At 42.0% G+C, this 23202-nt stretch overlaps 1 protein-coding gene across 13 annotated transcripts in view; it reads right to left on the reverse strand.

Annotated features, from left to right (window-relative positions):
- The window catches only part of NFIA (nuclear factor I A), a 253802-nt gene that overhangs the window by 62898 nt on the left and 167702 nt on the right, over positions 1 to 23202 (reverse strand). For 8 of the 13 annotated variants that reach the window (XM_074875896.1, XM_074875897.1, XM_074875898.1 and 5 more), the window contains exons 5-6: positions 19123 to 19240; positions 16484 to 16611 (exon numbers count right to left, since the gene is read on the reverse strand). In XM_074875896.1, the coding sequence (XP_074731997.1) occupies positions 16484 to 16611; positions 19123 to 19240 (246 nt within the window). Of the gene's footprint in view, positions 1 to 255; positions 343 to 16483; positions 16612 to 19122; positions 19241 to 23202 lie in introns of all 13 variants that reach the window. The other 5 variants (XM_074875889.1, XM_074875892.1, XM_074875887.1 and 2 more) reach the window with 1 other exon arrangement.

Consider the following 23202-nt stretch of genomic DNA (forward strand, 5'->3'; position numbering starts at 1 on the left):
CCACTAACTCTGAATGAGCTAACAGCTTTCAAGCCCAATGATGTTATGTGTATAAGAGCATCCAACACTTTTTCCTGCGTAAAAAAGTGACATGTGTGCTGAGGTGCTCTAAGTGTATATACTTGGGAGATTTTATATATATATATTTTTTTTTTAAAAAAAGCAAGAATCTGGCTGTAAATTGATATTAACATTTTTCAGTATATGTGTAAAACACATGTTTCAGAAGAATAGAAGAGAGAAACTGTCACTCACTGGGAAGCTTTAGAGCTATCTGGCTCCCTGGGAAACTGCATGCAACTATTCTGGTGTCCAAGGGTTTGACCAGTGAGTTTCCTCTTCCTGCAAAGAATGAATGCAGAAGTAATAGAAAGTCTGAGGGGGAAGATTTTAGCAAATGGCTAAAGATACTCCTATTCTGCCCACTCCAGCAGGTAGGAAGCAGGTGGTGGTGGTGGTGGTGGTGGAAGAAAAAGGGCGGGAAAGGAGAAATGCCTACCTTCCCCTCCCAGCAGCTGGCACAGGGGAAGGGCAGGAGGCTAACCTAGGAGAGATTCGCACACTCGCAGCTCAGCCCTCTGAAATCCCTTTGTGATGCTGCATTGATATGCAACGATGCCGACAGGTCATCGAAGTCCCAGCACTGCCACACAATGTCAGGACGTTCTGCTCTGATTATCTGGGGTCTTGCTGTGACTCCCTTTCAGGATGGAGCATGGCTCACCGGCACTTGGTGATTGAAACTTAGCACGCTGCGGTGGCGTAGCTTCATTAATGCTGCTACCAGTAACATAAAAATCCCCTACACCCAGACAAGAACAGTGACTTCTTAAGCATCGTGCTTATTTTACTATCGACTTTTCATGGGAGTTTTTCTGAAGTTTTAATTTTCTAATCAAATTGGTGCCTACGTGTGAAATTTTTACTTCATTTATAAAAAGAACCAGTAAAAGTAGGGGTCTAAAAAAAAGCTTATCCTTACATTTTTGATGGCATCTTGACTTTGCAAGAGTCTAAAGGCAGGAGTGATATATTAGGGAGTCCCTATAACTTTACTTAGAGCAAAAATTAGAAAGTGATCGAAAAGTTTTACAGAGGAGAGCAGAAATATAATTTTAAGCCTCTTAAAATTGCCTGAACTGTGAAATCAAGTAATGAACACTAGAAAAGGATCTGTCAGCTGGAATCAAAGCTTAGACTAGTCAGCATTTTCTTCCTAAACCTTATTATGGCAAAGATTTTTCATCTCTGCACTCTGTTCATCCCAACAAATAAACCGACTTGACCTCCACCTGTTACTCGGTGAAGTCCGCTGTCATCTTTGACTAAACCCTATTCTTTCCCTTCAAAGCCCTCAGCCCACTGAGAAGGTGGGAAGACACAGCTGTGCCCTGATTCAAGTTGATACCAGTTCATAACCAGACAGCATTTCACAGTACAAATTACAAGCAACAGAGGAGGAAAAAAAAAAAAAAATGTAGTGCCAATGAATTCTGGAAGGGGGCAAAATTTTTCATCAATTTAACAATGAGATTTTCCTAGAAAGAAGTTATTTTTTGTGTGATATTATGAACTAGCATTTGAGGCAAGAAACATTTTGCTTATGCCATAACAATGAACCTGTGCTAACACCACATAGGAAGAATTGAAGAACATAATGGAAACTATTTGTGTTTCTTTTATATTTCATAAGTTGAATGCATTAACTGTTTCAAAGAGGTTCAGCTCCAAATGCATGTAGGTTTCTAGACTTAGAAACAAGTCACGACTATATAATGTAACATTGCTAAATAAAAGAAATAATATTATGGAACACAGAACAGCAAGATATGTCATGAGGAAAACCATATAGCTATAGCAGTCATATTTTCAAATATATCATCATGACAAAACCATGTAAGAAGCTTTCTAATACAAAGACATATCAGAAAAAGCCATTTCATATAAAGTTGGACTTCTCTGGGTGATTAATGCTACATTCAACAAAGGAGACAGTGTCTGTCTAATTACATTAAATACTTATCTTCTAGGGATTGGCAGGGTGTTTCTGCTCAATGTCACTTTTCATGACAATGTAATGATAGATCCGTTTACTTACCAGTGCCATTAGCAAAAATTGTACTGTTTTCTCAACTGCCCTCATATCACAAAAATATTTGATTAACACACTGTAGCTTATCTAATACTCTAAGCAACATATTCTGCATAGTTTTCTCTCTATTAAAAGAACAAGATTACAGCTTGTAAAATTTTTATTGCACTCACACAAAAATAAATGAATAATGTGTGATATAGTTCAAGTATCTTACTAGTTCACAAAACAGGTTTATTTGATTTAAAATATTAACTTGTACTTAAAATATTAAGATTTTGGGGGAAACAAGCAAAGAAACAAAGTCAGTACTCTGAGGCACTACTTCCCATCCAGTCTTTAGTTATTATTTCCTTTTCATTTCAGCACATCTTTTGAAACTTTTAATACCTTAGGGAAAAAAAAAAAAAAAGAAGCTTTCATTCCTTTGCTGAAAAATAGATATGGCCATCTCCCAAGTCTTTAAAATTCACCGCATCGTGAACTGACTCTTCAGAGTCATGCTACTGTGCCAACACACAAAGAACAATAAACCTCTGGAAGAATGTACACAGCAAAGGCAGTTTATATAGTAACAAGATAATTTCATAAACCTATATTGAAGAGAAAGGCTGTGATGTAACATTCTAGCAGTATATATCAGCTACCTGATATTTACTAACAAGGTTAAACTACTATCTGTTTGTCTCAGCACTCTTCATAATTCACTTTTTAATGGATGGACAGGAAAAGTCAGCAGCGTATGGCACAGATCATTTTAGAAATAGGACAAGACAGCTTACGGCAGTATCTATTTCAAAACATGCTCCGTCTTTCCATATGATCACATCAAAAGTCTATACTTAGCAACTACAATACTTCAAATCTACTCATAAATCCTTTGAGGGGTAGATTTCTATTTCTAAGTAAAACAGCAAATTTGAAAAACAAAGATTCCTGAGGAGGAGGTGTCACCGTCAACTGGTACCACGTATAGTGCATCAGTCCTCATCTTCTTGGTATCTTATGCCTGTGCAGGCGAAGGCACATGGGAAGCTTCCTTCAGTGTGGAGTTAGGACATCAACCCCATTTTGTTACAGCTCCTCACACTGCCACGAAATGGCAGCAAGAACATACCAAAATTGACTCATATTAGGCATAACTCGACACAGCAGTGCAGAATTAACCAAAACTGTCTTTTAAAATCCCTTGCAAGTGACTCTTGCAGTGAGAGGATGACACCGCAGCCAATTGCCACATATGACTCTCCAAATTAATAATGAATTTAGGATATTCATTCCCTGAGCTGTGAGGGTTCGGGGTGTGTCTGCAATTATCTAGATATAAGTCTGACACACATTATCCTTCTATCAATGTCATTTCCCTTAGTAGCCAACAGATTATCAGCAGCTTTGTGATATTCCAGGTGTCAAAGAAGAATTAAAACCACAACAATTGCACAAACAAAGGGACAAAAGACGGGATACATGTTTCTGAGCCCTGCATATCAATTTAATATGTGCAGCTGACAATGATGCAAATGTCCTCGGGAGAGAGGCAGCAAGATCTGTGCCCAAACATACACACACCACCGTCAGCAAGATGGCAGGGAACAGAAGCAGTAGGATTCCCAGCCCAGGACACATGCCTCAGCAGGCAAAGCAACCCAATGAAACAATCCTCTGGTTGGGGAGAATTTTGGAAGCACCTGATATGGAAAAGGGCCCTAAACAAGCCAGATGGTACTTTTAGCTGGCAGCAGAAAGTAGGAGACAGCCAAAAACATTACAGCATTTCCCCAAGAGGCCAGCAAATCGATTTTTAACCATTTTTTTTTAAAGTGACGCTATGAATATAAAAAATAATGTTTCTATGCATTTTTAAATCGCTAATTTTATGAATAATACACTTAAGAAGGCAACAACTGGAAGAGATGAGAAAGCAATGGATTTTCACTTTCCCAGGGTGATTGTATATTTGACATCAGGTTTCTATTCAGTCACTGCCACTGTTTACTCTGCATTAAGTGCCAGTTTTTGTTCAGGGTTTTCCACTTAACATTAAAGAGAAAAATCCTGCAAAAGTAGAGAATCACAGAATCATAGAATCGTAGAATACCAGGTTGGAAGGGACCCCAAGGATCATCTGGTCCAACCTTTCTTGGCAAAAGCAAGAGAAATAGCACTGTAAAATCGTAATAGCGCAATAGTCCACAGGACATGGGAGAAATGTTGTTTGTAAGACATCTTTGCCCTCTTAAAACCTGTTTCCCCCAAATTACTGGGTTTCTAGGTGATCATTTTTTAACAGAGGGCAAACAATTTGTTTAGTACCTACAAGTTCCCATTTGGCTAGGGATTTGCATAAGAAGTACAGCTGTTTGGGGGATCTTTTAATTTTTAAAATCTCCAAATGGCCAGAATTTGCAATTCTGCCTGGATGACAGGACTCTTTTCAGGAATCAATTTGATGTCAGATGTCAAACCTTTACTTCAACAGTCAGAAGCAGCTCCTTGCACAGCATGTTTAGGTTAGGTGTGGCTGAGCAGTATTCACTCAAGGAATGGAAAAGAGATGTAGGTTGTAAGGACTGAAAGGGCAGAGTGAGGCAGAGGAGTCATGAAACAAGTGGGAACGACCGTTGCTTCAAAGATGCACCTCACACCTAGGATTGGCCAAGTTCAGAGGAAGAGTCAGGATGATGCTTTACTTTCATTTGCTGTTATTTCGGTTGACAGTAAAGGCAATCCCTACGACAGGGTTAAATCTGGACTACATCCAAAGTGCTTTCTCCTGTTCGGAGCAAGGTAGTGCATTAGCGTACTGCATCACAGATAATACTCCTGCGTGGGCTGCTGTAATAAAACGGGATGTTACACTAAGTACAAAGAAAGTCCATACATTTGTATTTTTCAAATCTCATTGACTGTAAATCCCCACTTTCAAAACAAAATGTATTTCCCTCCTCTAGTGGAACCTAAGACTTTGCCTCCAGCCCGTGCTGATATAAAATAGTCCCGTTCTTTCCAAGAGTACTGCTCTTGGACATGAAGACTGCAGGTACCATCTCTTTGTTGGTTTCTGGGGGTTCAAAGATCTGCACGAAAATCCCAGCGAGGCAAATGAAGACTATGCACAAAACAGTAAAACAGCCTATAATTTTCCGGCTAATTTTAGCCACAAGATCTCTTATGTTATGCTTTTTGGTGTATATCACACTAAAAATAGTAGCAACCATTGATGTAAGGGAATAGCAGAAAGGATGATCTCACTAGGGCTGTGCAAGAGCGGTGTGAGCAAGCAGAGGTGGAGGATGCTATAGATTACCTGCTCTCCTTTGAGCAAGACAGCAGTGAAATCAGAATAAAACTGTAGCCAGTATACACACTAGATGAAGACACTGCTGTATTTTAAGTCTCTGTGGAGCTGGAAGATGAAAGAAAATTGAGAGTACTTAAACAGCATCCCTTATTTAGGCTGCAGTGTCCTTAGTCCCTCCAGCAGGGCTCGGCTGTATGGGGTAGCACTGCATTCCTGCTGTAAGCTCTGGGGTTATGGGTCAAGGTTACAGACTACCCACTTTGGGTGAACAACACAGCTGCTATCACAGCACATATACATTCCTGGAGGTATAGAATGGCTCTGCAGCCACTCAGCCAAATTGTTACCTGAGCTAACAGGCTGCCAGACAGATTTCTCTGCTTTCCTATGCTCACTGACTGCTGCGGTCAAAGTGTTGGGGCAGCACTTAACTTGAAAGAAAGTAACCAGGGAATGATTTATTCACTACTTCTGGCAGTAAAAAAAAACCACTATGGAGCATCAAGCAAAGTGATCAGGCAACAGACAAAAGAAGTGGTTCTTCCTTACGCAGCACCAAGTAAAACTGGAACTCACTGCCATGGGATGTTGTGGAGGCCGAAATAAAGATTGAGTTAAAAACATCTGAGCACATCTCTGAGAGAAAAGTCCACTGAAGGCTGTCAAACACAAAGATGCAAACAGAGCCTCTGGCTTATGAGCCCAAGCTGTTTGCTGCCAAAATCTGTGAGGCTGTACTCTGAAAAGCATCACTGGATGCCTGTCCTGATGTTGTATTCTTTCCTTAAGTGTCCACTACCAGCTCTTGTCAGAGACAGCGTACTGGGCTAGGTGAGCCTTCAGTCTAGTTGAGAAGAGCCATTTTTTCTTCTCTGTGGGCAGATCCACAGTTTTTGTAGGCTGGAATGTGCTGTGCCTGGCAGCTGAGAAACAGGAAAATTGCAGTAGATATCCAGCTCAATGAAATGCTCCTCACTTTGTGCAGAACCAGGAGAACGTCTAGAGTCAGTGTGGCAGACACAGTGTGGGAAAGGAAATGAAAAAAAGATGCAATACAGTCTGCTTCCTGTTCCCAGTCCTGCACCATCTTCTCTCTGTCCCCTAACACCTCTTATTGCACATTTTAACTTTGGGTGAAAATGTTTCCTTTAAAATAAAGCCCGTTTTCTCCTCTAAAGCAAAGATCAAAACGTGTGCACGGAGTACAGTAGCTGCACTGTGTGCTACGCAGTGGAGTGATGGTTGTACTGGGAATGTTAATAAACAGTGCCCAGAGCAGAACGTCTGCATAAAAAAGGGTGTATGTTACATCTCTCCCCCTCTCCCCTGTCTCATGCAATATTTACACAGCTGTGCTTTGTAAAATGTGTAGGGGAGTTTTTTATTATTGTTTTTTGGTAATTTATTTACCTAAGATAGCCCAGCATCTGTTTTGTGGTGAGCTTCTTTCACAAAGTTTCACAGTTGCCTTGACTGATGCAAAAGGAGGTCATGGTCCTTACTCAGTGATCCTAAAACCATTTGTTTCAACCACTTAGCCATTCTATTTGGCTAATTTGTGTTCTGTTCTGTGTTTTTGATTTGTCCTCTACTTGGAAATGTGTATCCCTTGGGGAACTCATCTGGCTAGGTGAGTATTTTAGTTATCTGTTTTATAAAATGCAGAAGTGCACAGGAATTTGCAATAATATGCATCATTTACTGGCTCTCAATATGTACTGTGTATTGGCTCTGAAGACTACTAATATTTTCCAGCTGCCTCCAAAAAAAAAGAGTTCAATGCAGTCTTTGCAGTGGGTCCTTTCCCATGACTGCCTACACAGGTGATGAAGACTTTTCCTGTGTCCTGAAGAATTAATAAGCCTGAACATTTCTGTACCAGCAGCATACCACAGGAGATAAAATATTGCTTCTGCTTCCCAAACACATTAGAAAAAAGCAAGTCTGCTGATCTCAACTGCTAAGACAGCACATGAAAGGAATGCAGTCCATTTCCTAACCAAGATCTAATCTATAGAAGAGTTTATAGATCCAAGTCAACATCCTGAATTGGTCCCAGAAGCAAACAAGAAAACTAGTTCAACTTTTGGAAGACAGGTACAATGCTTTCAATGTGTTTAATCCCATTTTGCAATTAAACAGTCCCATGCCGCGCTATCAGATGATCTTCAAGGATAACTGCATCAGAGGAGACCCATCTGAAGCTCACAAAGATTCATGTTTGACAGACTCCAAATCAGCAAGAAATGCACAGCCATATTCAAACACAGGGTGCTTCTGTCCTTCAGAGCTCACCTCTAAAAGGATGTAGAAAGTGTCTTCTTTTGTCCCAATACTAAGGAAGCTTATGATTTTCTCTTGGTGTCAAGCACAAACCGTATCACTGTCTTTGCTTTATGTGTATATGTTAAACAGAACGGGTGGCAGAATATGGCTCAGCTAGCAACGATGTCTGAAGAATGTTAGGTCCATGGACTACCAACAGAGCACTCCCACCACAGGAATCCCATTGCATTGTTCCAACCTTTGTCAGGGAGTAGTTTTCCATGCACTAAATCCTTCCCATCAATCTGAAAAATGATTCAGATGATGCAAATTGTGTGTGGAGTCAGAAATAGCTCAGGTGATCTTATGGTTCTCACAGCACACAGAAGATCTGCTTTTAACTTTGTCGTTAGTCAGTGAAAATAGTATGTATGGATGATGCTAGCACCAGGCCAGTCGAAAACACAGCTTTAATTTGGTATCTGGAGTGAAACACTTTCTGCATTTTTTAACTGAGAACTCCTACAGCTCCCTATCCATTTTTAAATGATGCATTTCCTGACATCTGGAATTAGATGCAAGAAGCAGAGCCACAACATTGACTGACCGACTTCTCCGGGACCATACTGAAGGGATGTTTTCCTCAGGGGATTACAGCAAAGCTGAGGCATGTGCTCTAACACTTGCATGGGATTATTAATTTTATTAAAAATGGAAAGTACAGTTTAGGCTGAATCTCAGGGCCAAGTCTGTTGTGTTGTCCAGCGTCTGGGAAAAAAGGAGCCTTTGAGGGATGTGAAAACATCTAGGACTTCTCAGTCTGAACTGACTTCTCAATCAGTAGCTCTTTTCCCGCCTCCAACTTCCTTCCATGATTTTGAGACAGTAATGCCAGCAGCATGGCATGTTGTCACAGGTCTCATGCTACTACGCAAATTGCCAAAGAAAAGCTGAGCTATTGATCCAGTGGTAATTTGCTGTCAAAATGACTATGTCTGTTATAGCAAACGAGTAGTGTTAATCATTTGACTTGATGAATGCTACTGCAAAAGACTGACAATGCTCAAAGCACCACTATTGACCTGCTGCATTTTTCCTGGCTCACATTAAGTTCTTGATCTTTGGTGGCCTTGACCAATTAAAGTTTAGTTATCCATTAAGGTGCAGTTCTGGAAAAGTTCTGTTTAAAATAAACAACAACTTATATTGGTGAGTAACTCATCAACTATGCAGCAGTCTGATTCTGATTGCCTGGCAGAGAAACACACACATTTTGTGCAGTATCTGATAAAAGATCTATAATGTGCTAACACAAACCTATCATGTAGCACCTGTGACTAACAGATTGTGATATCAAAGTCTTGATGCCTAAGTGCTCCTGTAAATGCATTAAACTTTTAGCGGCAGGAACTGTAGACTGCCAGTGACAAGGAGCTGATATGGTATTTCAGTAAAAGTTGATAAGTGTTATTGCTCTTAGAAGAAAAGAAAAATCTTACGTTCTTGAAAACCACTGGGCAGCTTGTGTTTTGATGGGATACTGTAATGCAGAGAGCAGGGATAAGGGAACACATGGACTCTATGAAAGCAAAGAGACATTTAAGAAAAGCTCTGTATTCTGCAGTAGCTGGAGTTCCTTGAAGTATGCTCCCATCATACGGTTGGCTTCGGGCATCTACCTGTTCACTTGAAACCAGCTTTTTTGGGGCTGTGTTTAATTCCATGTACCGGTAAAGGAGGCATGAAAGGTAGCACAGGCCCAAGCATGCTCTACTTCTCGGCTGTGGCAGAACAAGGATGTTGGAAGACTCTGTAAGAGTGGGGAGAAATGTGGGAAACTGTATAAAGCCTTGGAGATGAGAAGAAGCACGGGCTGGAATGGGAATAGGGGAATGGAGTGAACAGGAGCAGGAGACCTAGTCACAGTATACAGTCTAACAAAGCTCAGAAAAAGTTGTTCAGAGAAAACAAACAGTGGAAGTTTGCATGAACCTGGGAGGCAACAGGTTCTATCTGCCATACGACTCATGGCATCCCTTCAGCTTAAGGGCACAAATTAGCCTGATGAAATTTGCTCTGCTGTAAACCAAAGTGTTCTGGCCACCAGAGAAACATGATCTGTTTCTGACCTCCCATTCGAAGAGCCAAACTATGCCGTGGGCTGGAGGTTTGTCTGGTTGTGAAATGTTCCCGCTGTCTTAAGATATTAAGTTCAATGGAGGAAAAAACAGCACTGGTGCCTGCTGATAGATGTGTCAAGGTATGTAATGAAGCTGCTGCACAAGGCAGGTATAATCTTAATGGTTATGTGAGTGTGCTGTCTGACCTTTCTTTACACACTGAGAATTGGAGGGCAAGACAATGTCACATCTGGGAAATACTGAGTAAATATAATTGGCAGGGATCCTGGATGTAGACCTCCTCTGGTCTAAGGAAAAGAGATGTTTCCTTGGTTTTGTCTTTCTTAAATAGGTCTATGAGTATCCAAACAGTTCAGCTTAAGGAAATTAATAAAGATCACAAAATTCCTGTGTCTAGTTACGATCCCGTCAAAACTGCCCACTACAGCAAGTCACTGAGAAATAGTGCCAGGGAATTATTTGATATTGAATACTCCAGGTCTGAAGTTGAATGTTTTCCCAGTAAAAAGGGATTATTTCTCTATTCCTTATTTTGTATAATACATGGTTCTCATGTTTTTCATCATATTTTCTACAGACAGTCCCTTGAATCATTGGCAGCAATGTAGCACAATCATTGGAAACTTCTCTGAGCTCTGAGTTAGTGTGTGGCATCAAGTCTTTTGATGAGCCCATAGACCTTTTGCCTGAGGACAGATCAGATGCACTCTGCATCACTGATGCTGGGACATACTAGACTTATTTTATCTTCTAGGTAGTTCCAGGCAACAACTGTGTTTAGGGCATAAAAAATGCATAAAAAACACAAACTAGGATCTCCCTTATACCATTTTCTCTGGCATTTCCAAGATATAATTCCAAACAGACTTTGAAAACAAACTCTTGTGGTCATCTGATCTATGCCTGAATGAAGCTTTCTGATGTGTAAGGCATAAATAAAAGTTTCTTAGTAAATATAGAGAAGAAGTTTTCTTGCGTGCTGAGAATCTGCTAAGAAGAAAGCCCATGCCAGATTTAAGAAAAGGGTTATTGAAACAAGAGTTTGGAGCGGTTGCCTGTGTGTGGTTGTTCCATAACCAGCAATGGGGAGAAACACGTTACCGTTAAGTTAGGGGTCACTGTCACTGACCAGGGAAATACTCCAAAATAGGATCTCACCTCCTCAGCTGCATAGAAATTACTCAGAAATTATTTTCAGACAGTCCCATAGATGGTGACATGAGAACAAGCAGCACTAGCCTGAGCAGTGTAGTGAGCAATCATGAGGCTGACTTTAATAGCATCTTTACTACCGAAAACGTGTCCAGCACTCTAACAGGGAGCTCTCTAGCTTACTGCAGGTTCATATAATATTATCAACTTCATGAGCCCCTGGAACTGTAAATATGTCTTTCAGTCACGCAGTGCAAGTGGTATTACTAATTCCTTAAGATTTTTGCCCTGAAAGTCTCATTTGGTTCCTGGGGTTTTCAAGGTGAAGACACACAAGAGCCTAGCACAGCATGACCAGCAGCAGAACAGCCGGGGTGGAGCTAGGGCAAGGGAAGGTGGATGACCACGGTATGAAAAGCCCCATCAGTCTTTCGGTGGAAGAGGGCCACAGAGCTCTACCCATTTTGCAGATGGGTGCAGCGCTGTAAGTTCGTCAGGACCACAATCGAAGCAGAGCTAATTGTCCCTTCAGATATCTCAGGAAGCGCAAGGAGTACAAACATGTACCTTTCCTGGGATTACTGTCCTCTAGGGACCAAACTAACTTGTAGAAATAGAAGTACCAGGAAGATCTAAGTAAAGAAACTAATAAGATGCTCTAAATCTGCATCTTAAACATTTTTTTCCATGCCACACTGTAGAAATACAATAGAAATAGAATTGGCAAATACCATCCACATGCTACACTACAAAATGACTGACAGAGCACAATGTGAATATTACTCCTGGACTGAATCAAGAGAATGCATTAAAAAAAATGCATAAGTGGAATACTGATATGCATTAACTCAATCTTCTCTTATTATGGAATTAAAAAACTTACACCTGTAATTATGGCTTACCCCCATTACAAGCAGAGCTGCCACAGAACTGAACACGGGCCAGCTTTGTACATGAGTTCAAAGCCAGTGTGATGTTGCCTTATTTTCTTACTAACATCATCTTTATCCTCTCTTGCCCTTCTTCTCAGTTAACAAGAGTTATGTACTGAAAGTGCTGAGATAAAGTAATGGTAAGGAGGATACCGCAAAAGGTATTTGAAAAGCAGAAGTAATTTACTACATGTCTGCTTTGTTTTACTTCCTAAGCCTTCCTGTTGTGAAAGGAAATTCATCTTTTCTGGCAGACTCCAGCCTTTTTAGGCCTGAGAGCTCCCCGGGAGCTTTCGAGTGCAGGTAAATGGATGCGAGACTCAAGGAGTACAAGGAACATGGAATTAATGTTGGTTTTTGCTTTGGCTGTCACATCTGACGTATAAGGAGGGTGCTATATCCTTGCTTGCAAGAAGTATCTAGATGTAAAAAACACAAGGCTGAGTCCTCCGCTCATTACTATGGGTCTGAAATGCCAGGAATGGAAAGGTCATGTTGCTGGTGGGTGAAGGATGTAGGATCTACACCCAGCAAAGTCTCCACGTGAGACAGATGTCAGGGTGCTCCGACCCCAGGGCCCCAGGATGTAAAAGCGCAGAGGAAGGACTGTGGATGGACAATAGGTGCAGCCTGTATTCTGCACGCAGCAGAGACCCCAAGAGTAGGCACAGGGGAAGCATCCACTGCCTAATCTAAATAGCACACAGAGTGGTTTTGTCCTCTTCTGTTCTCCTGCCAGTTTGCACATATGTTCTGAGTATACAGCCTGCCCTCCAAAGACCACTTACAGGGGCAATCACAGGGAAGCAAAGCAGGAAGAAAGTATCCAAAAAGGGAATTTGTTCAAGAGAAAAAAATGGAGACAGATGTAGAGTGACTAGTCACGGCTGGCGGTAAATAACCCTCTGCCTGGAGTGCTCTCTTTCTCTAAGAGGAGTTCACATATTCCATTTCATATTTCCTTTCTAGGAAGTCAAATCTTTGTTTTCCTGGCATTTGTTCTTTTTTTTTTTTTTTTCCCCTTATATACTTTTTCCCTTTTGTACAGTCTAAAATTGTCTTCTCATTTTCCCTTTCTCTTCTATGCTGTGCTCCCTTTCAAGTGTGACATTTCTCCAGTCTCCCTCTCACGCAGATCTAATTTGCCTGCACTGTCCCAGGCAACACCTTTCTCTACGATCTTTTCCTAGTCTCTGTGCCACGAGCACTTCCCTCTGTCTCTACATGTGCATAAGCATACGGGTGCTTCACACCTGCTCCTGCGTTTGAGTCCCCACTTTTTCTCATGTGCACACCTTAGAATTAAGCAAATGCAACACACACAGACAGAATATTCATCCTCTTGCTCCCATAAACCTGTCAAGGCATATAGGCCAAGAAGCTATCTCTGCATAAATCTAAATCTCCTGTGAGGAAGCAATCTACTCAAAGGCAATAAAGCCAAAGGATATATTATTATCTTTGGTGTGGATCCTACTGGGCTGGGAGGTTGGCTTCTGGCTCCTCTCTGAACTTTCCTTCCCAGCCAGAACAGCCATCCCACAGACAAGTCTAAGCTTCCTTTCCTTGGTCTGATTTCCTCCTCCCGTTGTTTGGCTGGTAACCCAAAGGACAGGGTTTAATTATGGAGTTTGGAAACCTGGCTTACGCTGCTCTGCCAGCACAGGATAAAACTTCAGCCTGCCTTCTGAACCAGCATCATTCTGCACCGTTGATACCTGCATTATCCCACGCAGCATAAAATGAACCACATGGAAAAAATGCCAAGTCAAACAAAAAGATGGTTTTAGTCTTTAAACTTCTACTGTGAATTTCACTGAGAAAAAACAAAAACACTGAGGCTCAGAGATTACTGTATGTTAAAGCTGTGCCATCATTTTGATTGTAGATTAAATAAACGGCAAGGCCTTTTTCTGGAGAGGAGAGACATCGGAAAGGATGGATCTGAAACAGGTCCAGGTTCCAAAGCTCCCCTCTCAGAGAGGAACACTGCAGTAAGCCACCAGGTAATAGGGGATGTTAACATCATTTGTACGGCTTTCAGATGACCAATATATTTTCTAGGCAGATGCCCCATTGAAGACCCATAAAACGTTTTACACTTCTGGAGATAAAGCACCCATGTCAAATACAAAGGGCCAGATGTTAATACCAGACCCCCGTGTGATTCTGAGGTAAGGCAGGGCACTGTGCACAGACCACAGCAGGATGTGTCCTTCAGGGGGGAGCACCTTGTGCCAGTGACATGCCACTGTTGCCCTGGCATGGAAGGACACTTCAGTACTGTTTTGTCCTTCACCACTGATGAGCTGGGGCTCTTTAGGTAATCTCTCTGCCAGCCGTGCTCTTGCAGTGACCCTGTTCTACAGAGAAGCTGAGGCAATGAATTCAGAGGACAGGCTGCTGGAAAGCCACGGCAGAAGTATTGGGGTGGGGCTGCGTGGATATAGCATAAAGATGGTTCGAAAGTGCATCCCACACCAGGCAAGATAAAGCCCTTTTTCTTCATAGCTGTGACAGTGATAGATAGCTTGGTGGATCTGAGCTATATCTGGTTGGTACCTGGCTTGAGTCCCTGATGTTGCAAGGTGATTTTCTGCCATTTTACAGGCAAGACTAAGCAGAATCTGGGATTTTTCTGTAGTAAGTGAGGAAGGTCACGAGGAAGGAAGAACCTTCTCTTCTCTGACTTGTTCTTGCCCTTCTAAGCACCTCAGGAAGTCTGACACGGGCAGCTGCGCTTCTTCATGATGGGCACCCAGTGATGCCAGGAGTGGTAGAGGTGTAATGCTCTAGGTACTTCTCTTGTCCAGCTCAGCAGCTCAGTGCCACCTTCTAGTCAGGACTTGGATGAGACAGAGGTAGTGACCACATGTGGGCAAAACCACCAGAAGTGACAGCAAAATTAATAGCCAACCTCTGGCTATTGCACGAATGGAGAACATTTGTCATTAACAAAGAGTACCCCAAACTTTGGGGGGAGTTAACCCCCAGTCTGACAATGATGTAGAAGCAGTGACCCAGTCAGCTTTTAGCCATCTGTGTCTGCAGAGGAGGTTGTGATCTCTCCCTTTCAATGGGCGCTGAGCTTTTGTTCGTGTTTTTGCTGCTCCATGAGCAGGCTAGTTTAGTACAAGGTGAAGCTCTGCCTTACATCATCTGGAGCCTGGAGCTGATGGAGAAAACAGCCCCTGGTGTCTACTGAGCAGGACACCTCACTGAAAACACCAGAGCCCTGGGGATGGCGGCGGCAAGGCAGTCACGGGGAGCCTGGCACTTGTCTGCCTGCAGGTCTACCCTCTCCTCCTGCCAAAGTGCCACATCTGCAGTCAATAAGGGCCCACAAGCTGGCTCCTCCTCATTAGAGGAGAGAGGGCAGCTGGCAGGGGATCCTCCAAGGGCTCCCAGGCGCGGGAATCAGTCCCCTCCCAGTCTGGAATAGCCCAAATTTGGTGACTTTCTGGGCATGCTGTAAAGGACAGCTGTTTGACAGGGTCTCCAGAGAAAGCTGTGGGTATGTTTCCTACATGATGAAGGATATAGGTGGCTGGCCAAGTGCCCACAGAACTGATTTTAATGCTGTTCAGGTTGAATTTACTTTTCTGTGCTCTATAGTTCATTATACACAGTGCCCTGGACAAGCATGTGTTGTTTCAAAACAAAACAAAAACATACTATTTTAAATCCAAATAAACAAGAAAGAAAAAAAGTACATATTGCGAAAGATCCTTTGGGCTGTTTAGAGGGCCTTCTCAAACGCTGGGAGGCTGAAGAAGAAAGCACTGCTTGCCTTCATCTAACAAATAAGACTTCTGTTATTTTTATTGGCAATAAATACTTGATTATTTAGCTGTAAGCAAAATTGAGGCACTAACTTCACCTATGCATGTAGCACTGACCCAGAAAAATATTTGCAATAGTATTAAGCACCCAGATGATCTCAGGATAAGTGATCAATGGACAGTTAAGTATGTAACATAACATAACCCAAAAGATGATCAACAAGAAAGATCACACAAAAAAATTAACTGAGAAGAGGCAGAAGAGCTGCTTCCTAAACCTTATGAAGTGTAACGTCCAGTGATATCTATGCTGATATGAAGCCTCCAATCACACTTCTTAGTATTACAGATTAATAAAACAAGTCCTTCTGTAAATCTCTTGAAAGTTATTACTAAGTGAGCGTAAGTGTTGCATAATGCTCGAGAAGTCCTTCTACCTTATGTACATTTAGGAATATTTATTTCAACAGTATACCTGTAGGGCACAGCCCAGACAGGTACTGCTTTTTGCGAAGTGATTGTCACCACTAACCCAGAATTGAATCTGGACACTTTGACAGAAAAAGACCACCTATATTTTGCTGCATTATTTAAATACTTCAGATATTTGGCCAAAATACAGAAATGACACACTACAGAAACATTCACAGCTGCAGGAGCAATAAAACCACTACAGTATTTTCATTAGACTGACCTTTTCTCAGAAGTTACAAGATGTTTAGAATTGATCACCTTCCTATACAGCATTCAGTGTATTCTGATAACAAAACAGAGCAACTGGAGATCACGTACTCGGGCTCCTGAAAGCCGTGGCTTACCTGGCTCCACTTCATGCCATCCACTTGACTGGCTGCCACTTCCTGGAGAGCGCCCTTGGCTTGTATAAAACGGCTCCTCACCAGGACTGTCCATCTCATCCTCCACAGACTTGAGACGTTTTGTAGAGCTGAGAAAGTAAAAACACATAATAAATACCGTATGTATGGAAAGGAACAAAGGCACTTCTGTTGGGACATCTCTTGCTAGCCCTGCTTGAGACTAACTTGGTTATGGAAACTATGACAGATTTAGGGCCTTGAGAAGGGGAAGGTATGAGTCCTGCACAGCCATCCTGCCTGCCCAACCTCTCAGCATCCATTTTTTGTTTCTCATTTGCTTCCTTGCCAATGACTAAGCTTCAGTGAGATACAAAACAGCCTCTCACAGAGTCCAGGCTGAACACCTAAACACCCATTAGTTTAACTAGAAGATAGTTCAACATTTAGGCTTTCACAGACCAAAAAGTAGGACATTTTTCAAAGCACACAGAGATAAATAAAAAGGCAAGAATTTAATTTGTATTGCGTGATTTTTGCAATTTGAATGAATATGGTAATGACACACAAGACTTATTTCAACTGCCAGATTTTTTCCACAGCTTATACTGAAAGACAAATTGTTTATCAGTTCAAATTTGTATTTTCAATCTTTTGACCGTAGCCATTAAATTAACCCAGACTTCAGTCCTATAAGAAGAAGTGTAGACAAGTGAATGATGGAAGAATCCATCCTTGGTTCAAATGTTCAAGTTCTTCTACAATTATAAGCATTTTACTTTGAAACTCTACGCCACTAAGCATAAAAAGCCCCCAACTATCTCTGGCCAGTATCGGTACTAGAGGCTTCCCTTGTGATATATCACACCTCCCTCAGCAAAGGCTCAAGAGACAGAAGAGCCCTTTCAGTGGTCTCTGGTGGCCCCTGACTCAGACTCCAGTATTTTTGCAGGGAGAGGATCCCAAAGCCAAAGACTCTTAGCTTGGCTCTATTTTCTGTAATGAGTTGTACAGATTGCGTGGGGACGTTACCGAGAATTTCTCTTCTAAGTACTTTTCCAAGGCTGGGTCAGCTCACTTTTTTCACCAAATCTGTATTCTATTAAGACTTAAGGCATTCAAGAACAGGGTCCTCTGTATAGAGGGAACTTATTTAACAGACAAAATATTCCACTGCAATTTCTACTGGTTTAAAACTTGCAGCCTCTCCGCAGCTCCCCACCCAAAGCCCTGCACAGGTAGGAGCTGGCGGGTATGCAAAATCAGTTTGTGAGAAACAGGAAGAATAAGTCTTGTGGTATGCGTGGAATGCAGGTTTGGCCATTCCTTAATTTAGAGAATTGTTATGTGTCAATAGGGGAAATTGTGTGCATACAATATAATTACCGCCTGATAATTTTGCTGAGTCTGTGTATTTAAGGAATATTTTTTTTTTTCTGACTGGGAACAGCCTAATGAGAGGAAAACAAACATATTACCAAGTTATTAACTACCCATGCTGTTTATAATTAGCTCCTTATCAGTGGTAGCTATTTGCTGAAGAATAGAAGAGCAACAACTGAGCTCTTAAGTAACATTAATAACCTCACTTTTTTGCTTCTGGAGTCACAAGTAAATTCTACCTGAGAATGGTGCTAATGATGAACACTGTAGGGTGTGCAGTTTACAAGCAAAAAAGAAAGAGCACAAAGTTTTTAATTGATGTGTAATGGGAACCGTAGTCACCAAGCTTCATAATGTGTGCACTAAATGCAACATGTAGAATGTTCTTTCAATGACTACAAACTTAAGAAGTTATTGCTAAGAATCTCTCTTTAAAGATTTTTTTTAAATAAAACCAGCTATATTCAAACTATAGAGCCTTTCTACATGTGTACTTGCTTTCTGCAAAGCTGGTGGCACTGCAGACTGAGATAAAAATGTAAAAGAACCCTGGGCTGAAGTTAAGACTTTCTTGTCATGTCTTTGAAAGAAGTGATCTATTTTGGCTGTGGGGGAAAAAAAATCAATCTGGTTCCTTAAGAGTGTTCAAGACTACTAGAGTGACTAGGCTTGTTTATAAATCTAATCTTATGGATGGTTACAGTGAAAGGTGAAAAGTAAAAAATATCCTTGTTAGACGGTCGGCATCTAAGCCAAAATCAAAATCAGACCATGTAGTCATCTACATTAGTTTTCCAAAGGCTGTGTCACAAATTTCTAAATACTGGATGAAAACCAGAATGCATTATAGGCCAAGGTCCTAAAATGATGTTAGTCTCACAGGTTTTTTTATGATAAAGAATGCATGTAAGTCTATCTTAAGACTTTCCTGCTAGGACAAAGTGGCACATCTCAATATGCTCCAAATTCTCTTCTGCCACAAGTGAAACTCCAACAATTCCAGTGGAACTTCTCCTGATACACCGAGATACAAGCCAGAAGTTATAGAAGTCAATGCAGAAGTTTTTCTTTGAAGCTTGTAGGTATAAAAAGAACTTTAACAGCAATCCAGTTGAACATTCAGCTCTGAATCTGAAACAGCTCCACATCTTGAGGCCCCCAAACAGCTTGTCGGAGAATTTAATGGTTAGTTTCCCAGATGAGTAACGATGCTGGCCTGGGTTTCCAAGTAACCTGGTAGTAGGCAGAGATTAAATTACCTGGTAGAGGATGTGCTAGGTAAAGACCTCCTCATTGCTCCTGGGCTCATGCTGTAGTATGAAGAACTTTCCAAATCTGAGAGGGAGAAATTAGGGCCTGTTCCTGCAGCTATCGGTGCTGGGGAAACAAAAGAGATTGCAGTCAGTAAGTCATGTGAATAAGGCATGAATTGCACTTCAAAATCACTTTCTTCTTCCTCCTGAGTGTGTTTAGTTTCACGATGAGAACAGGTGGGACGTGGAAATTAGGAAATGCTAATGGTAACTGGCATTGCAATCAAGAAGATGTAAATTTTATCAAGAATACAATGCTCCATGACATAAAATCTTTCTTACATTCCTCCAAAGGTATTCTCTTTTTTTTTTTTTTTTAAAAAACCCAACAATTATGGCAAGACTTTCTTTAAGCACTGCTTTTCTATTAATATCATTCTAACATTTAATGAAACTTGTTGCTTTTGCTTTTAGGACAACATTGTATCTATTGGCATAGTTACAAATACACCCTGTAGTGTGCTTGGCATAATCTATAAGCAGTGTAGGCAGGGAAATACACACCTCAGGACCTTTGGTATATACGTGATGTACATCCACAAGCACAGAGGTTACAAATGCTCCTTGGAGAAAGCACAAAAGCAGATGAGAAACCTGAGTTCTTCTCTGCCTGCAAACATCTGAGTTTTTCTTTGGCCTCCCCTCCAGCTAAATCAGAGCTAGAGACATATGACTCCCAAAAACTTTTTATCCAGCAGTTAGCTTCCACCGTTCACCTCTCATTACCTTATCTAGCACCTATGTTTTATTGCAAGGGATATGAATACCTTTAATTTCTCCCTGTCTTAGAGCCTTGGTTTTATATTAAAACATTATGAATTCCTACACACCCTGAAGTTTGCAGGCACAAGCCTATGAACTCCATGTGCTGTATTCTTCTTGGAATGGAGCAGTTTAATGTTAAAGTCAACAGATAATGCATTTCACAAAAAAAAAAAAAAAAAAAAGCCACTATACAGCAAATGGTACCATACCCACTGTCGCTGTTCCAGTGCTATTTACAGGACAATACAATTTTGGGAGCTGACAATTACTGATCATGATTTTCTCTCACATTTCAGAGACATCTGAAAAAGGACGTACTGCACAATAAAATGCACAAGCTTGGCCTGGAACGTATTGTCTGAGAGCCCTGATTCACAGCAACAAAGGCGAAGCAGTCTCAATGCCACACAGGGATGCTGAGCCAAGTTTAATCTTTGGTCTGAGAATCTGGCCCATTTTCAAACGTGAAAAAATCTTTCACTCCGATGGGGCAGGAGTGAGGAAATGAAGACAGGATAGCTCCTATCACCCAGCTAACATGTCTGGGCTGAAACGCAGGCTTCTGGGAGTGCTGCCATTGACTGTAATGGGGCCAGTATTTCACCCCAAGTCTTAAGGAGCTCACAATGTCAGATTTGACAGAGGAATAATGTAGCTTTGCAGCTGTCTCATCATCCCCACAAGACAATTAGTTGTTGTTTGGCAAGGATCTTTTAAGAACGTCATTGAGACAGAAAAGGAACAGCCTGGATAGCCACGGACTTTTAAAAGCATGGGACGGAAAATACACAACGCCATTAAAACTTGACAAAATCTGGAATGATCATTAAAAGGAATGAAGTTGGGAAGTAATTTATGACAAGAACACTCAAATCCTTTGTTATCTTCTCCTAACTATCATATGCTTCCTGCACACTGGGTATATGAGAGGGTGTGTTAACAAAAAGAAAGAAAAATTAAGCGTAGTAAAATTAACTCATTTTATCAATTTGTGCTTTCTGTAACAGTTTCCTGACAGCAGCTACAAGAGGCTGTAAAACTGATGAATTTGCATGGAAAAAGAAACCGGTGTAAGTAATTTGTGTAAAAGGTAACACGGACATGGACTGCTATAATTCAGACACCCTGCAGATAGCAGACTGCTGCAGTGTGAGCAGTTATGGGTTAGAAAAATGACCACACTGCAGTCAGTCTGACTTGAATGGAAATCAATCATAAAGGTACTCTCTGCAGCATCTACTCCACAGTTTTCAGCAACTTCCTTGCCAAACAGATTTGTGCTCTGTAAACCCTTTGCTGATCAATTCCTCTGCACCCTCTACCTACCAAAGCCTAACTTACAGGTTAAGCATACTATTTTCCAAACAGGAACGTAAAAAGGCAAGCACTAAATTAAAGCACCATTTCTTTCTGAGGCACGATGAATTTCCTCGGCATTGCAAGATTGATGAAACAGTTTTATTCCAAACAGAGACGGAAGAAAAACTGGTAACTGGATAACGCTTCTCTCCTTTCTCTCCTCCCCCTGCCCCCATTTATCGCTCTCTCCCCAAATCTTGGACATTTCTGTTCCAACACTTGAACTAGCCCTATAGGAAAATGAAATGTATCTCCAGAGCAGGGGTGGGGTAGGAACAACATATTGCTAATGCTGTGTAAACTCAGCACAAAGTAGAGCTAATCACAGAGTAATTTCCGCCCGGGTAGCAAATGTGAAGGATGCTTTGTTTGTCACAGGCCAAACCACCATGCCACGCTCAAGAGCCTGTTTGCGGCCTGAGGGTTGAAGAACAAAACCCACCTCTAATATACACCAACAGATGTAAGCAGCAGAGGTTAAAGTGCCTGGCTGGCCTATAGCAGCAAGTACCTCAAAAACCCCTTGGAGCTCCTTACACAGAGGCCACAACCAGCTCAAGGTCTCTGGCCCTAGAAGTGCTGTGGCAAACATCGCACAGGGCTAAGCTGTTCTGAAATCCCTTCTCACCAAATATTCGGTGCCTGTCTTTCAGCAAAGGGTATTTGTACCTTTGCTCACAGTTACCCCATTTACTATCATAAAACACAGCAACGTGTCAACATGTAGAGCCCACCCTGAGACTGTCAGGAAGAAGTTAATGTTTTTCATCCGCATGCGGAAGGACACTTCCTCTTCCCGGCTGGAATTTGGTTGAAGTTGTGTGTGCTTTCTGTCTCTGCTTCAGCCACACCTCGCACCTCCTGTGCTGGGCTTTGGCTGCGGGGAGCTCGCTGCCTGGCATCTGCCTCCTCTAGTCACCCTCGAGTTTTGCAGTGCAACGTGCCAGAAGAGTGGGCACGGCGCTGCCAGTCCAGCCAGGAGGCATCCGAGCCTGCTCCAAATGGCTTTTCACACCTCGCGCAGGCTCAGGAAGCTGACAGGAAGGGAACACTTGCATTTATTTGCAGGACTCCCCGCAAAGGCTGCAAGGTATCAAAGTGGTGCAAACTGTGGCAGAACTCTGTATAAATTAAACCTCTTCATTGTAGCATCTGACAACCCACCATGCAACCTCCCTCCACCCTTGTTCCTATGCTCGGGAACACGCTGTGGTCCCATACGAAGCAGCAGCATGGTTGGGAAGCTCCACTCCAGCACAGTTGGCTGTTACACGCTGCAGCCTGCAGAAACTTCAGGCAACGACATTAAAAACAGGCCATTTCCCCCTCTAAGAAATGCTCTGCAGCAAAGTGACCTTCTGATAGCTCAGGAACATCTCCCAAACAGGAAAGGATGTCAGAAATGGCAGTTGCGAGTCAAAACAATAGTCTCCACCTACGTGCCAGCATCAAGATGTCATCCGAGCCAGGGCTCCAACCTGGCGGAGGGCGAGGAGGAAGGACCCCTCTTCCCCTAACACCCAGCCCACTGATGTGCACAGACTTTCTAAGCAAACAGACTGATGCTGGCCTCAGCTCCCATTCAGCTGTGGGAATCACAAAAAAAATCCCTGTGCAGATGGGACACGTTTCACTCTCTCCAAGAGGCAGGAGGAGTTAGTTTGCCCCAGAGGAGGAGGAGGAGGAAGGTGGGCGACTCTGCCTCAGCACCAGCACTGTGCTGCTCCAGGGGACACAGGGCAGCATCGCCCCTGCTGCCAGCCTGCTCTCCACTGACAGCTTGTTAGCTCAGATCTTCACCCGAAATGTCAAGAAAAATAACAGAGAAATTAACAAAAAGCCCTCTGACTTAACCCAACTGGAATATTTATTTTGAAAAATTTATTGAATTACAGAACAGGA

This window comes from Strix uralensis, chromosome 8, assembly GCF_047716275.1.
Source record: "Strix uralensis isolate ZFMK-TIS-50842 chromosome 8, bStrUra1, whole genome shotgun sequence".
Lineage (NCBI taxonomy): Eukaryota > Metazoa > Chordata > Aves > Strigiformes > Strigidae > Strix > Strix uralensis.